General features: G+C 40.1%; 2 protein-coding genes across 3 annotated transcripts; one reads left to right on the forward strand and one right to left on the reverse strand.

Annotated features, from left to right (window-relative positions):
* Window positions 1-19: 19 nt before the first annotated feature.
* On the reverse strand, window positions 20-10947 carry metap1 (methionyl aminopeptidase 1). 2 transcript variants are annotated; one of them, XM_027023616.2, is made up of 12 exons: window positions 10792-10947; window positions 9536-9587; window positions 9326-9435; window positions 9142-9202; window positions 8291-8314; window positions 7672-7763; window positions 7217-7300; window positions 5371-5509; window positions 4862-4993; window positions 4539-4682; window positions 2246-2311; window positions 20-1106 (listed from the first exon to the last, which is right to left on the reverse strand). In XM_027023616.2, the coding sequence occupies exons 1-12, from the start codon at window positions 10903-10905 to the stop codon at window positions 940-942; spliced, it is 1185 nt and encodes a 394-aa protein (XP_026879417.2). In that variant the 5' UTR covers window positions 10906-10947; the 3' UTR covers window positions 20-939. The 2 variants fall into 2 exon arrangements, with proteins under 2 accessions (XP_026879417.2, XP_026879418.2); XM_027023617.2 differs by lacking the exon at window positions 8291-8314.
* Window positions 10904-14080, forward strand: lrit3b (leucine-rich repeat, immunoglobulin-like and transmembrane domains 3b). Its single transcript, XM_035531615.1, is given in 7 exon segments — window positions 10904-10986; window positions 11915-11976; window positions 11979-12365; window positions 12970-13128; window positions 13131-13162; window positions 13165-13303; window positions 13720-14080. Coding segments are annotated over 7 exon segments (1128 nt in total). The 3' UTR covers window positions 13986-14080.
* Window positions 14081-14912: the final 832 nt, after the last annotated feature.

The raw sequence follows: 14912 nt of genomic DNA on the forward strand, positions 1-14912 counted from the left end.
AGAAAACACACAGAGACCATTCACAAGGAAAATATGCTTTAATTCAGCTTGGATGCAGACCACTGAAATTGATCTGTGTTTCAGACAGACAGAGAGCACCAATGACCCAAACCTCCCACTGTTAAATCAACCCTGCTGAACAGCTCTGTACCTGGCAATGCATAAGTCAATGACAAATTGTACCTTTCCAACAGAGAAAGATTCAACCAATGGGAGAACCTTCTGCAACTGTTTGGTCTTTATATGGTCACAAGACCTCAACATAAATGTTTTCCTACATGTGATTACATACAAATATGTCATAAAAGAGTCTGATGCACGCTGGTAAAACTTCACAAAAGACATTGTTTTAATGTAATAATGTTGTGAGGCACTCTTAACAGGAGGCTGTGGTCAGAGATTTTTCTCAGGATAAACAATGAAAGAAAAAAGAACTACAGAAAGGTTTTGTTCTGTTTGGTATCATTTGGAATGACACTTTCACGTATGCTCACCATCCATAATCACCTGGCCATAACCAGCACACACAATGTTCTAAACTCCCACAATGCCCACTTAACCAACAAAGCACACAAACAAATCAGAAACATATGGGTATTCCAGGCTACCCACACACACCCACATTCACACCCCCCCCACCCCCATCCCCAACACCCACACACACTCCCAAGCAGCCAGAGCAGGACGGTACTGCAAGCAGGTCAAAGGTCACTGCCTTCCAGTCTGGTCATATCCAAGCTGAGCCACATGACTGTTCAGACGACATATTCATAAATAAACAAATCGTGGCTCATCGCCCAATTAAACACTCCGTTACCATAATCACTCAGCCAGTCTCTTGCCCAACAGGGAACTGAACTGAGATTGGCTGATCAGTGACACGGGTGGAGTGGATTTGTCCTCCACTGGAGGAAGGCCATGTTGTTCTCACCGACCACTCTACATCTGAGACAGGAAGTGAGCGCGGCCATTGTCTTCAAGGCGACGTGTGAGGATGTCACAACCTGCATCGGTCACCAAGAGTGTGTGTTCAAACTGGGCAGAGCGTTTACCATCTCGAGTAACTGCTGTCCAACCATCAGGCCATGTTTCATCCTGCCAGCCACCTACACAAAAAGGTTAAAAAAAAGTTTTTAGACTAGTGACTTTAATGACTGATCAGATATGATATAGTGGAGTTTTACATTAGCGCACAGCACACACACACACACACACACACACAAACTACAACCAGGAGGGAAGGTTAAGGCTGTGTGAAGACAGACGAACCAACATGTCAACTTCTATCAAGTGCTCAGACCTATACAATTGTAAGCTCCTTTTATCTAAATACATTGCTTCTTTGGTTTTAGCCATTGCAGAAAACATTTACAGCCAGATATAAATGTATCTTTATTGGCACTTGGTTATTTAGTAAACACTGCTCTGTCCTGTGCTTTAAGCTTGATATATCCCAGGTCACCTTGTTTGCTAAAGTTTACAAAAGCTGGGCTACTATACTTGTCCATGAGTCTAAGACAGGCCCTTGTTCACTCATGTGCTCCAAGTGATCTGTGTGGCCAACCAGAGCCCATAAACTACAAACTCCACCTTGCAACTCTCAACCTTTTTCATGCTGGATTTGGATTAGGTGAACAACTATGCGTACTATATTTAAATAACACCAAATTACATTTAATCAGTCACATTATAGGTTGCATAAATCTAGCAGGCTGAATAAACAGTGTGGGCCCTGTCCCTAAATTTATTTGCTGAGTCCATAGCACATTTACACGGTCACTTTAAGATGAACATAGTCATATAAATACTAGTGTTTTCTGTAGGTTGCTTGTTTGAGTGATTCAGCTTTGCCAGCCATACCCTTTAAAAAAAAGATGTGATAACTAATTTCGAACACAAGCGATGCACACTTGCAGCAAACGTCAGATAGCTTACAGGTCTGTCCTTTTGTGGAATAAGTCCAAGTCAGCCCCATCTTGCCAAAATGAACATCTACTTTAGCATTTTGTATCATTTAGCTGAATCATTTAGCGGAGAACTTGAATGTTAACGTGTGTCAGAGACTTTGACAGCAAGCATAGCACAATCTCTAATGGTTGGGTAGAGCATGGAATAGCCTGAAATAGCCTGAAATAGCCTGTTGGTCCCCCCCACCCCCACCCCCCCCACCCCCCTTACCAATCAGCATGCCCATGAGGCATGTGTTAGTTGATGGGGTTTTATTTAGGTTTGATGAGGCTCTTACCTTCACAGATCATAGGTTCAATAGTGAAGACATGACCAGGCTTCATCACCCCCACAGCTTTATTCTCTACACACAAACACAAAACAGCTCAGGACCGGCACTGGTACATGCGAAATGTTCAGACTGTGGCTGTTCCAGAACATAATGCTTAGTGGACATGCAACCCTTATTCCTTCTACCCAAACATACTGTGCATATTATAGTATACAAAGTGACTAAAGTGTTCACTCTCCTTGGATTTTTTTGTATATATCTGGGGATTTTTTTGGCCACTTGATAACACAAAGTACACCATAACATCAAAGTGGATAATACACACTTCTTGTTTTTCTAAACTATTTACAAATAAAAACAGCAAATAACTGATTGCATAAGTACACCCTTGCTTTGACACACAAATTACACCTGCAGCAACTAATTATGCTCCAAATCATGTAATTATCTGGCTGGACTCCACCTGTGTGGAGTTTTCATATGATTTTAGAGTAAACACAACTTTGGGCTCCTCCAGTTAAAGCATTTCTGAGGACGCACTATATCATACAAACCAAGAGCATTCCAAAGAGATCCAAGACATGATTCTTGAAAAACACCAGAGTCAGGGCAAAGATATAAGAAGAAACTCCCAGGCAATAAATAAAGCAATTTAAAAATATGCACCAACTATGAATCTGTCAAGAAATGGCTGTCCTCCAAAACCTTACTGTCCAGGCACGAAAAGTGAGCTCTAAAAGTACATTACAAATATGGGACATTACAGTAAAAGGAGAAAAAGTCACATCAGTTTACATTACAGAGAAGACGTCACATGAGGCTGGAGTTTGCTTTAGAGAGCTGCATGGGTATGACTGTATAAATTATTTACTTTTTGCATTTGGGTTGGTTTTATTACCATTAGAGGTATAATAGCATGTTCACTCATATGGCATAGAAACACATACAAATGTATTTCACAGAATTGCAAAAATGTAAACATTTGTTCATAGACTTTGTCTCAACTTGCCAGTCTCAGTCTTTATTAAGAGCTGTATTAGAATTTTCCCACCTTTTCAGCAAAACGTATGAATATTTAGCTGCAGCCATGCATCAGAAGCATGTATGCAATGTGTGCAGCTAACACTAAAAACACATTCAACTGATGACAGAATGCAGTACAAGTCTGCTGTAGTCAAGCTAACATTCTGCAAACTAAAATGTAATGCATGTCCATCAACTTTCTAGATATCACTTTTGGCATTATTTTTTACAAATTGTAATCAGTCGATTTTCTGATGAATAAGTGACAATGTTCATCTTAAGAATCAACTTTCTGTCTAGAAAAAGATGACATGGGATAAAATAATTGACACACCTTTTGGCCAATCATAACCATTTTTATGCACTACTTCATCAATCATATGAAGAAAAATCTCAGAAGCTGAGAATTACCATGGTGGTAACCATTACTATGGTGGTAACGAGACATTTTAGTTCCATTCCCATTGAAATCCCACAAAGCTTATGCCCATTTCCATTGTCACTTTAGGAATATCTTTAATTATGTCCCCATACTCATGGACTATTGTGGCAATTATTGTGGCAAAAGAGAAGGACTCTATGATCTGATGAGTTCTGATTCTATGTTCAGCAGAAACCCAACAGGTCACAAGCCACTGACAACCAGTACCACCATCCTGTGCTGCTGCAGAGACAAGTAAACCCATGAAGACAGAAAGAAAAGGGACTGAGCAATGTAGAGAAAAATCATGGAGGAAAACCTGCTGTAGTATTCATTAGCACAGTCAAGCAGAAGACAAGACATTGTCCAAGAGGAAAATGAACCTGAACCATACAGCAAAAGCTTCACTGCCATGACTCAGATCTAAAAAGGGATAACATTCCGCCCAGGCCCAGTCAAAGCCCACGTCCAGATCCTAGAGTCTGGGGAATGACTTAAAAATTGTTAATAAATGGATCCTATCCAACCTGACAGAGCCTAAGAATTTGCAAAGTAAAAGGAACAAACATTCCAGACATATAATGCTTACTGTGACTTATCATATATGAAATGAACAGTTGTGAATGCTGCCTATGGTGATAGTAAATATCAACTCTAGGAGTACTTATGCAATCAGTTTTTAACATTTGCAATTCATTTACTAATTTCACTAATTTTAAAGACATCCCCCCCAGTACCGATGAGTCAAAAAAAAAAAAAAAAAAAAAAAAAGAATTGGACAAATGGAACATTTTAAATGATAAAAGTGAACATGATCCTTTATGCTGCAGCATATGTGCAGGGGTGCGTGCTTACTTGCGTAGTGTGGTACATTGGGTGCGGTGTGAAAGAGTTTGTGGATGCCGTGGCCACAGTAACTCCGCACCACAGAAAACCCGTTAGCCTGTGCATGTTTCTGGATGATGTTCCCCAGCTCCCGATAGCGGACACCTGGCTTCACTGCACAGATGCCATAATGGAAACACATGCGGTATCAGACACTGCAATGTAGCACAGCTCTGACCTCTAGAGGTCAGGGCAGGGGCACACTTTACCCAGATAAAAAGGCAGAGAGATCACGCTGTTGTTCTGAAAGGCCGAAGTGAAATGTGTGGCATGTGAGCAGACACCATGCTCACCAGCATCAATAGCTTGCATGAGACATTCGTATGTAGTCTGCACCAGCCGCTTGGCCCCCTCATCCACCTCGCCCACAAAAAACGTCTCATTTAAATCTCCATGGTAGCCATTGTGGTAAACAGTAATGTCCACTGGAATAAGAGAACTTTGGTTAGAAGACAAAAGACAAAACAAAAACAGAGGTCTTAATTCCAGATCAGACATTTCCATTCTTAAACTCAGTGTGTTGGCGCAGGAAAAGCTATACAGAGCTTTAAGTGCTATGAGATAGTGTGATTGGTGACCATTTTACCTTAATTCTATTACACTATGGACCCATTTTGGGTATTCATACTGCAGTATAAGTACATTCACACAAAGGGGAAATAGAACAAGCTTGCCCTAGTCAATAGTTATGCCCATGTGAGTGAGTGATTGTAGAAAATGTCTATGCCTTTATAAGAAATGCAGAGTGGCATCTGCTTTAAGACATTTCAGGTGGTTGTGGAAATATTTTGTGTGTTGGTACCATTGAGGATGTCCCCCTCCTGTAGGGGACGACGGTCAGGTATGCCGTGGCAGATGACCTCGTTGACCGAAGTGCAGCAGGACTTGGGAAAGTTGTAGTAGTTGAGAGGTGATGGGTAGCAGTTCCGAGCTGTGCATGCCTTAATCAAAGGAATACACTTTACAGAACTCCTTGTGTAAAAGGAACTGAACATAGCACCCTGTTTAATTTCTGAACTAACAGAAGAATGAATAATTATCCAAGATCTGCTTAAAGGAGATTTTTGTGTTTCAAGTGAAAGTGGTTATTTTAAAGTAGCAAACACAATCAGTTCCTTTGAAGACACAAACGAAAAACATTGTCATTGTCATTAAGGTCCTTACAGGCTTTTCCCTCTTCCAACATCAGCTCACGTGAGTGAGTGGTTTTGGAGAAGTGCCATTTCGTTTTTTTTTTTTCTTCTCATGTCTTGTGCCTAAGCGTCTGTACATACATTTTCTAGTTGTCTAGACCAAGGGCAAAAAGCTTCATTGTTACTTAGCAACCAGACAAGGCCTACTAGCTGCAAGCCTGTAGTCAGAGACATGGGTGTTTAAATATACTGAGCCTAGGACATGTAAACATCCTTTAACAGATCCTTTTAATGAGCAGTGGAAGTAGTTCACACAAGCTAAACTCTTGCAAGATTTTGTAAAAATGCAAACATTTGTTGGCATAACGTATGATCTTTATGTGACAGGACTGGTGAGTGGAGGAAGGGGGAAAAAGAAGCACCCAGAAAAGGTTCTTTCCGGCAAATTTCAACATGATGTTCAAATATGGCCATGAAGAAAGCACACTTGAGCAAAAGTAGAAATACTTTTATCACTTTCTCACCAACAAGGTGCCTGTGCTTGAGCTCAAGCTGGTGCCACTGCCCATGCAAAACCTTGCAAAAACAGGCCCACAATTCCACTAGTTTGAGAGCTGAATGAGTCCGTATTTGATGTAGATTCCCTAACGCAGAAAAAGAAGTTGATAGGCAGCATGAAGAAAACATGGGTAACATTCTTTGTTTGCAAATATAATTTCTTGTTTTAGTGGTGTATCTGTTTATGAAGAATGAACTCTCAGCATTTCTAATGGTGCAGAGGGATCTTCATAAACAAAAATTACATGTAAGACCGCTCATGCTTTGTTTGTTATGAATGTGTACAGTTATTAAGCTGTAACATACCTATATTAGCTGAAAAAATGAAATAAGGCAAAATATTTCAGAATTTTCTAGCACTACAACCATGTTGGTGGAAAAGTGCTAATATGTTTCAGTGAAACTGTTACTTGAATAAAAGTAAGAAAAGCTTCTCATTGAAGCACTCAAAAGTACTCAAGCACCAAAAATAAAAGCACATTTCATGATAGTGAATGTGGATATTTGGTATCTTATAAAATTATTTTTAAAAAGTCATAAAATGTGATGATTTATTTTTATTAATTTCAGAAGCCCACGGATTTTGTGAATTTGAACATGATGTTCAAATATGGCCTTGAAGAAAGCACACTATCAGTTTATAGTGGAGAGAGTAAACAGAAACAGGATAACTAAGAAGCAGGGTAGGAAAGCCACTTTCAAAAGCCAACAGACGTTTCTGTTTGCGTTCCTGAACGAAGTGCTCACAGAGTTCTGCAATGTGTCCAGATTTCTTTGCCATTTTCAAATAGCTATAATAATACAATCTACAGTGGTGAGTCTCCAACCATTTACAAATTAGTAACTACTGAGGATTTGTTGGAAAGTGTCTGGGCCAACATATATAATAATGAAATATACTTAAGTACAAATTTGAGAAATAGGGAAGAAGTACAAATGGAGAAAGAAGGAATTTACCAGATGTACAGCATGATCAATCTCCTCTGTTGTCACTCCAGGTTTCACCATGATTGCAGCAATGTCAAGCACCTCCCGAGCCAGCTACAAATGAACCATCCATTGGGCAGAGTGAAAATCTGATCTAGTCAATTATTATGATGTACTGCTTCAGCCTGCTTTGTTTTCTAACACACACACAACAAGTTATAGGTCTAAAACAGCCTAATATGTGTATAACTGAACCAGGACTTAATTCACATAATTCTTTTTCTTTCAACAAGTGTTAAAAGCACAATAAACTTTGTAAAGAAATAACAGAAATAACAATAGTATGGCTACATTTATCAGGAAACTAAAAATTCTTCAGTTATTGCCACTGTGATTAATAATCTGCAGGTCATGCATGCTCACTTAGTAACACTAATGATTGATTTACCTAACCAAACCTAAAACAATTTAAAGACCAGATTTACCTTGCAGACGACTCTCATGCCCTCAATCTCTTCAAGATTGAGGATCTTAATCTGAGACGTTCCTTTGAGAGTCTGCTCTGTCTCAGACATCCCTGGTAAAAACACAACAGTGAGGGAATATTCAGTACACATAAGCGTTCTCCTTCCATATGCACATACACAAACTCACACACCTCTATGAACCTGCTATACTGGCGCTGACCATATCAAGACTCTCACTGTCAACATCATGGCTTTCACATCAGCTACTCTTAAGCATCCACTGCTGGCATTTGCACCTCATTTGATCCTTGGGGATCTCACTTAAAACAACTTCACAATGACAAAACCACTGACAACTCCAGCATCGTTACAGTACCAGCCATGCAAAAACATACAAAAGAGCCATGCTTTCTTACTCACATTCTATTCCTTCTCTCTCTCTCTCTCTCTCTCTCTCTCTCTCTCTCTCTCTCACACACTCTCTCTCTCTCTCTCTCTCTCTCTCTCTCACACTCTCTCTCTCTCTCTCTCTCTCTCTCTCACACTCTCACACACACAGAAAATGCCCACTCCTCTTGGACAGACTTGTAGAAGACGACACCAGCCTGACACACACATGGGACGACGGGCCTCATACCTGCCAACAACCCAACCTCTGCTGCTGCAGTGAGCAAGAGAAGAGCTTCAGATACACACTGCAGTAGCGCACACAAACACACAAGTACAAATATCACACAAACATCAAAGCAATCTCACTCACCTGACACACAGAGCACACGGTACCGCTGGCATTCACATAAGATACACTGAAGAAGTATGCATGGCACATACATTGTAGCTATCAGGCCCACCCACACCTACATCCACACCTACATCCACACCCACAAAGTCACACACAGACTTCTTACTTCTACAGGAAACAACTACTCTGAATCTACAATTCATCATTAATAAGCATAAGGATCACTGAACAGGACACAGAATAAGCGCTGGATGCTAAAATCCCACTTCATCGTAACTTACAGGCCAATTCGCTATCTTCAGTTTAGGAGGAAATAAGACATTACTCAATGAAATGACATATGTGTTAAGGATTCTTATTATATATTTAACTTACAAGAATCAACTTTTTCATAAAAATAAAAATACAGAGCTTCCTTACACACAAACTGTATAATGAAGTATCACATCTCTTGGAATGCTAATCATGTTATTGAATAAATAAAGCCCTACAAATGATTTTTTTAAATTTTTTATAAAGTCATGTTAATATCAATAGATGAAGTTTTCTGCTTGTAGTGCTGATGTAATACTTCGGTAGTAGGATACACCACAAAAAAAGTAACTTTTATTTATTTATTTTTACTAACTATTAAGGTGAAGGATAAAATAAGTCAAAACAAGGGGCAGACCTGGGAACTAGTGGAGTGTAGGCTGTCCTCTGAGAACCAGCCTCTATTCGACTGTGTTAAATTACTTCAATCTTACCGAGAGGATGATCAGCATAATCAGGTCTCTGAATGTTCCCCGGAACAAGCCGCATGGGAGTCTACAGAGGCAATCACACAAGAGTTCAGGGCATCATTTTGTCTAATCCATCCTCTTAGTCTTTAAATTGATGTCTAATTTATCCTCTTAGTCATCAAATGGATGTTGTTTCATTTGTATATACCAGTGGGTAATGAGGTCGCAGTTTGCCAGTATAACGGTAGCCAGGCCAGGGATCTGTGTTGACTTCCCTTTCAACACAGTTCCTTCCCTCATCCTTTGTTTTATCTTCCTCTGTTCAAGATGGTTCAAATACCCAACAAAGAGGTAAGACAAACAGTTAACCTACAGCAAATAAAACATACAAGAGGCTCAAATGAAGAATCTCACATACTTGCTTTCTTGTGGAGCAGTTTATGGGTACTCCAGCTGCCTTTGAAACATTCCTTAAAAACAAACATAAGTCTCTGTCAAATAGGAAATGTTATATTTTAAGCATAAAAAGAATGCTCAACTCTCATGCTGTTATACCCAATTTTTTTTCAAATGTAGAGTAACTGATTTAAGAAGCCAAATCGAGAGCCTTTGATAGATTACATACACTTACATCTGTGAAAAGGCCGAAATTGGCGCATTCAGATGTCTCTCCTAACAATCTGGGAGTATGGCTGATGAAGTCTTTCTAAATGCACTAGAGAACACGCTATTAACCGCAAAAACGTTGCATTGCGTTAGATATTGATGACAATGAATATTAACTAGTGCTGTTAGTGATCATCGTGCACATCTTCTGGACCGCGAAAGACAGACACGGACTGTGGGTTCAGTCATAGTTTACCAGTTAATACCTAATTGGTAGATTTGTAACAAGTGGTGGATAAGAAACACACGGATAGTAATAAGACTACCTGACAGCAAGAGCTCGAACAAGCAACTCAACCAGAATTCTGGCACGTTCTTTCTGGGAATTTCATGCCACCTTTTTTACTCTGCCAAACTGGAGTGAAGTACTCTGTAGCACATACTCTGAATTTGAAGCAAAGGAGACATCGAGCCACGAGTTATGCCTCGCCAGCACAGCCCTGCCCTTGAATTCATTCCCCAAAATAGCTATCGCTAGGTAGCTAGCGATCTGCTGAACTGGCTAACCGACCACCCGTATGGTAGCTAACGTTAGCCAACAGTTACATGAATTTTTCTTGGACACTTGGCTAATCGGTGACTGATCGCCCAGCATGTAATTAACGCTAGTTAGCTACCCTGTCATCTTGAGGCTAAGCCAAAAGGTAGCTAACTGCTAGCTAGCTATCATGTTCTGCCAATGCTTAACAGGGTTTTCAAACAATCAGATCGGCGAGGCTAAACTATAATAAGCTAGCTGGATAGTTATGTCAGAGCGTATGCTCATTTCTGATTAGCACATTATGTAGAATCTCTCTATCGAAAGCTTAAAAACCGCTTTAAAACGTCAGACCAACAAGATTAGACTGGCCCGAATAGTTAATGTTAGGTGCCTCGTTGAGCTAGGCTAGCTAGCTAGCTAACTGGCTGGGTAGGACTAGGCTTCCCGGTTTCAGTTTAGCAGGCCAGTAAGGACAGGTAACGTGCTATTTTATGTACATTGCCGATAAAGCTTCTTTAGAATGCTACCTGAGAGCAGAAATATGAGCCTTGAATCCCGAGTTTAATACAGGTAGGACACTGTAGTTTGGCTTCTTTACTGCAACCCTCCGTCTCACATTCCCGTGTTACCAGCGTCGCCATGCTTTCAGGAGAGGGGCGGCGAAGGCTTGTAGTTACAGCGGTGAGGACCTTGAGAGGGAGGGACTCCGGGGACTTCATCGTGTATGGCTGCTTCCTAAATGTTCAACATTTCCTTCTCAATTAGCTACTTACAGTTTGTTTACATTTTTGTCAGGAATCCGTATCTGTTAAAAACAGATGTATTTGCTTTAATGCATATCATGTCAATATTCTTTCATATTCTTATTTTTGATATATTTCAGTTAATTATACAGCAAATCATAACCCATTACATTTGCATACAAATGTACAATATGATCCATTGAAATGAATATCTGCCTAGAAACTTCAAGCATTGAGTTTATCATTTTTGCGGGAGATAAAACTTGATTTTAGCATTGCTTTTTCCCTGCTTCCTCGGAGCATGTGTGACTCTGCTGATCTGCTCTTGGTCAGATTACTGCCAGATAATCTCTGCAGTTGTTCTTGCAATCTGTGGCAGTGTTTGGGAAATGCCTCACTCACTCAGGAGCCCCAGTATACCCAATGCATCACTATGCAGATGATCCATTGTGTTAATCTCTTTCTGTATTTCTGGTTTGTCGTCCATGCACAGAATGCCACATGTTGGTTCACATGTGACTTCCAAAAGCACCACAGTGTAAAGGATCATTTGTGTCACACCTTTTTTACTTTAATCTGCCCTCTTCTCCTCATTGCTCCCATCAACACTCTTCTCTTTTTGTCTTCTCGCTGGCTGTATAACTGTTTTATTCATGCTAATTGTAACTATATGCTCTGTTAGTTCACATGAGAACTTTTTTTTGTGTGTGTGATTAACATTTGAGGACTTGTGGACATGAATTGAGAGAGTGTTTTTGACTTTTTGTTTGTATAATACTGCAGCCAGCGGTGGTCGGCTAAAATTACAGTAGGTTAAGAGCATTGTGCTAAAGCACCTACAGCACCGATGCCTAACTGCCATGGTAACCATCATTCCGTTTTAGTGTGTCACTCTTGTCTTCCTCAGGAGTGTGTTGTGTAGGCATCCCTCTCTGACAGCCATCCCAGCCAATGTACCAACTGACACAGCGTCCACCTGGAGCTCACCTCTATTTCACAGGTATTTAGAGGAGCCTTTTCAAGCCTGCCAGACCTGGTAAATCTATGTATTAAGTATAACTCCATCAGCAGTCTCCAGCCACAGAGTTTCACCAGTCTTACTTCCTTTCATGAGTTGTGATTGTATGGGAACCTTCTGTCCACCTTCCCTTGGGAAGCATTGAGGGACATGCCCCGCCTTCATACTTCAGAACAACACAACAACTGCCTGTCATGAGTCCCTCCACAAGCTGCACATTACCTTGGCAACACCACCTACCTGGACCTGTCAAGTAACAGGCTGAGTAAACTGCCAAATAAGATGACTGCACTCCAGCCCCTCAATACCCAAAGTGAAACACAGCATTCAGTGGTTCTAAGTAAGGCATACTCACCCAACCAACAGTTAGTCAAGATATCTTACTAGTAACCTATAAGATACAAATATCATCAAAAGCAGGAGCCCTAGAACAATGTTTTACACGTTGATCAAATATTATTGATTTTATGATTATATTACAGACAGAGTGGTATTTGCTGTTCAAGGTAGCTGAAGTGAGTGAGAGAGCTGTGATATCACTGTGTTGCTGCTGCTTACACATAAGGAAGCACAGGCACAAACACACACTGAATCAGATGTCATCGCAATAAGTGAAATCAGTCAATAGTCATTACTGTTTTATTACTATACTAATTGTAATTGTTCTGACCTAATTGAATTAAAACTTATACACATGCTATCCATGTGGGATATGAGTCTGCAGTTCGGGTCATTATGACATGATACGTCATACCCCTTAGTAAATGTGATGATCCAATTCATTCATTTACTTATTCATTTATTCATTCTTGACTTTAGATTAGTTAAAAGGCCTTTTATTTTTAATAATTTAGTAATGGTACTGGTTTTTCCAACACTAGTCAAAGCTTTATTACTCCTGTAATTTTTTAACATTTATATTAATGGCATTTGCACTGTATTAGAGGACTCTGTCTTCTCTTTGTCAAGCTTGCAGGATAACCCCTGGCTCAGTCTCTGCAGACTGTCTTGCTTGCTAAACATAAGGAAGGCCCTGGATCCCTCTCTTGTTCTGCTGGATCAGTTCCTGACATGTACTGGGCCTCCCAGCTTGGCTGGAGTTCCATCCAGAGCATGGAGCTGCCACCCTGCCGTCAGCCTGACCTCTGGTGCTGACCTCTGCCACAAAGGCTTTGGCCATATGGGGGAGCAATGTTTTGCTGTGCTGCGATGCTGTTGGATATCTTACTCCCTCTCTCATCTGGATCAAATCAGATACACCCAACCTCTATAGCACAGGTGTCTACACACACAAACACACAAACATTGAGTGTTTATCCCAAAGGAACAGTATATTTTGCATTCTTAGCTTGTTGCAGGCAGACTGAAGGTATAGACATGGAGAAACTATCAAGAAAACTAAGTAGCTGTAAACAGTCACCACTTAACAACATGACATTAAGTATAGTGAAAATAGGATAATACAATATATGATTATAATCATTCTAGACACAATAGTGAACTTCAACATCGTTGTTAATGGCACACCACAACACTTTTTCCTACAAAAGTTGCAAGCACTGCCCATCAGCGGGCGACATGTGACCTTAAAATAGTATTTCTGTCAAGTAAAGAGCACAGAAGCATGCACAAAGGTTTATGGGTCCGTTCTCAGTCTTCTCACTACTTCCTATCTGTGGCTCTTGTGTGTGTAGTTCTTCAGGAATCTCCTCATACAGAACTGTGCTGGTCTGGGATCAGTCTAAATGGGATCTCATATAAGGATGATTGGAAATATTGCTGCAGGGCTCAGAACTCAGCAGGGACCTCAGAAGCCATCATCAGTCTGAATGTGGTTGGAGTTATCAGTAGAAAATCTAATTCCAAAAAACCTGCTACACCAACAAAGCTGAGCCACTCTGAGTGCAAGAGCAGTCAACTACTCAAAATGGCCCTTGCTAGAAGCCTCACCCTAAGATAATCCTCTCCATCCCCAATTTATGGACAAGATGAAAAGAGTCAGAACCGACAGACAAAGCTGATTATTCAGACAAGAGCCCCCAAATAGCTAGCCAAATCAACCAAACCATTAAAAATTGTAAAGAAACATTTGGCCACCTTTGGTTATTTCTCTCAAAATAAATCTCATTTGAGATTGTTACTGGTCTTATTGACAATGTGTATTTGCCTACTTCTTTTATTGATATACACAGTGCAGCCTACTCTGTGACCTCTAGAGGGCATGTGTTGGCTATGATTATGTTTATTAAATGGGAAACATTACACTGATTCTTTGTATAAAAATTGCACAATTTAATATGTCAATACACCAAGTATTTAATTATATTTAATAATTGATTACAGTGTTTATATTTAAAACTTACATGATGTCAAACTGGGAGGCATACCAAGGTATGAGTTTACCTAATCAAAGGTGCATTGTCATGATTTAGTCTTTGCACAGAGTGTACAAATTAATTTTTTAACATCTCCTCTCCCAAGAGGAGATCAGGGCTAAAAGCACAGATAGCTCTGGTCTGGCTCCTCTGTCTGGGTTTAAAGGCTCACACTCCACCCTTATTTAGGGTGAATTAAAGAAGTAGAATCACTATAGGTGCTTATAGGAGAATAAAGAGTGAGCCACTTAACTTATGGCTTCTGAGTTTTCTGTTCTCTCTGTCTGACCATCAGAATTTAGAAAGAAAATGTGAGAAAAACAAACTTTTTTTAATCAGTTTTTTTTTTTAAAGACAAGGATTGTACACATTAATCAACCCATGGGTGAATGTTAGCCAATACCTGGCTAATTTTCAACTGTTGTACAGGTAGCATTAGCAAGGAACATGTGACCATAAAATAGTGATCTCCTGGTGTTCATGTAGCCAAAACTACTGAGGAGCATTTTACA

This window comes from Electrophorus electricus, chromosome 11, assembly GCF_013358815.1.
Source record: "Electrophorus electricus isolate fEleEle1 chromosome 11, fEleEle1.pri, whole genome shotgun sequence".
Taxonomy (NCBI): Eukaryota; Metazoa; Chordata; class Actinopteri; order Gymnotiformes; family Gymnotidae; genus Electrophorus; species Electrophorus electricus.

What these genes read in the sequence shown, in the direction of transcription:
- metap1 (XM_027023616.2), bottom strand. Translation starts at nt 10,905, where the DNA reads ATGGCGACGCTGGTAACACGGGAATGTGAGACGGAGGGTTGCAGTAAA. An exon ending in ACTGCTCCACAAGAAAGCAA is followed by an intron (nt 9,436 to 9,535) that starts GTATGTGAGATT and finishes CATCTTGAACAG; the next exon opens with AGGAAGATAAAACAAAGGAT. An exon ending in TTATGCTGATCATCCTCTCG is followed by an intron (nt 8,315 to 9,141) that starts GTAAGATTGAAG and finishes TGCTCACTGCAG; the next exon opens with CAGCAGAGGTTGGGTTGTTG.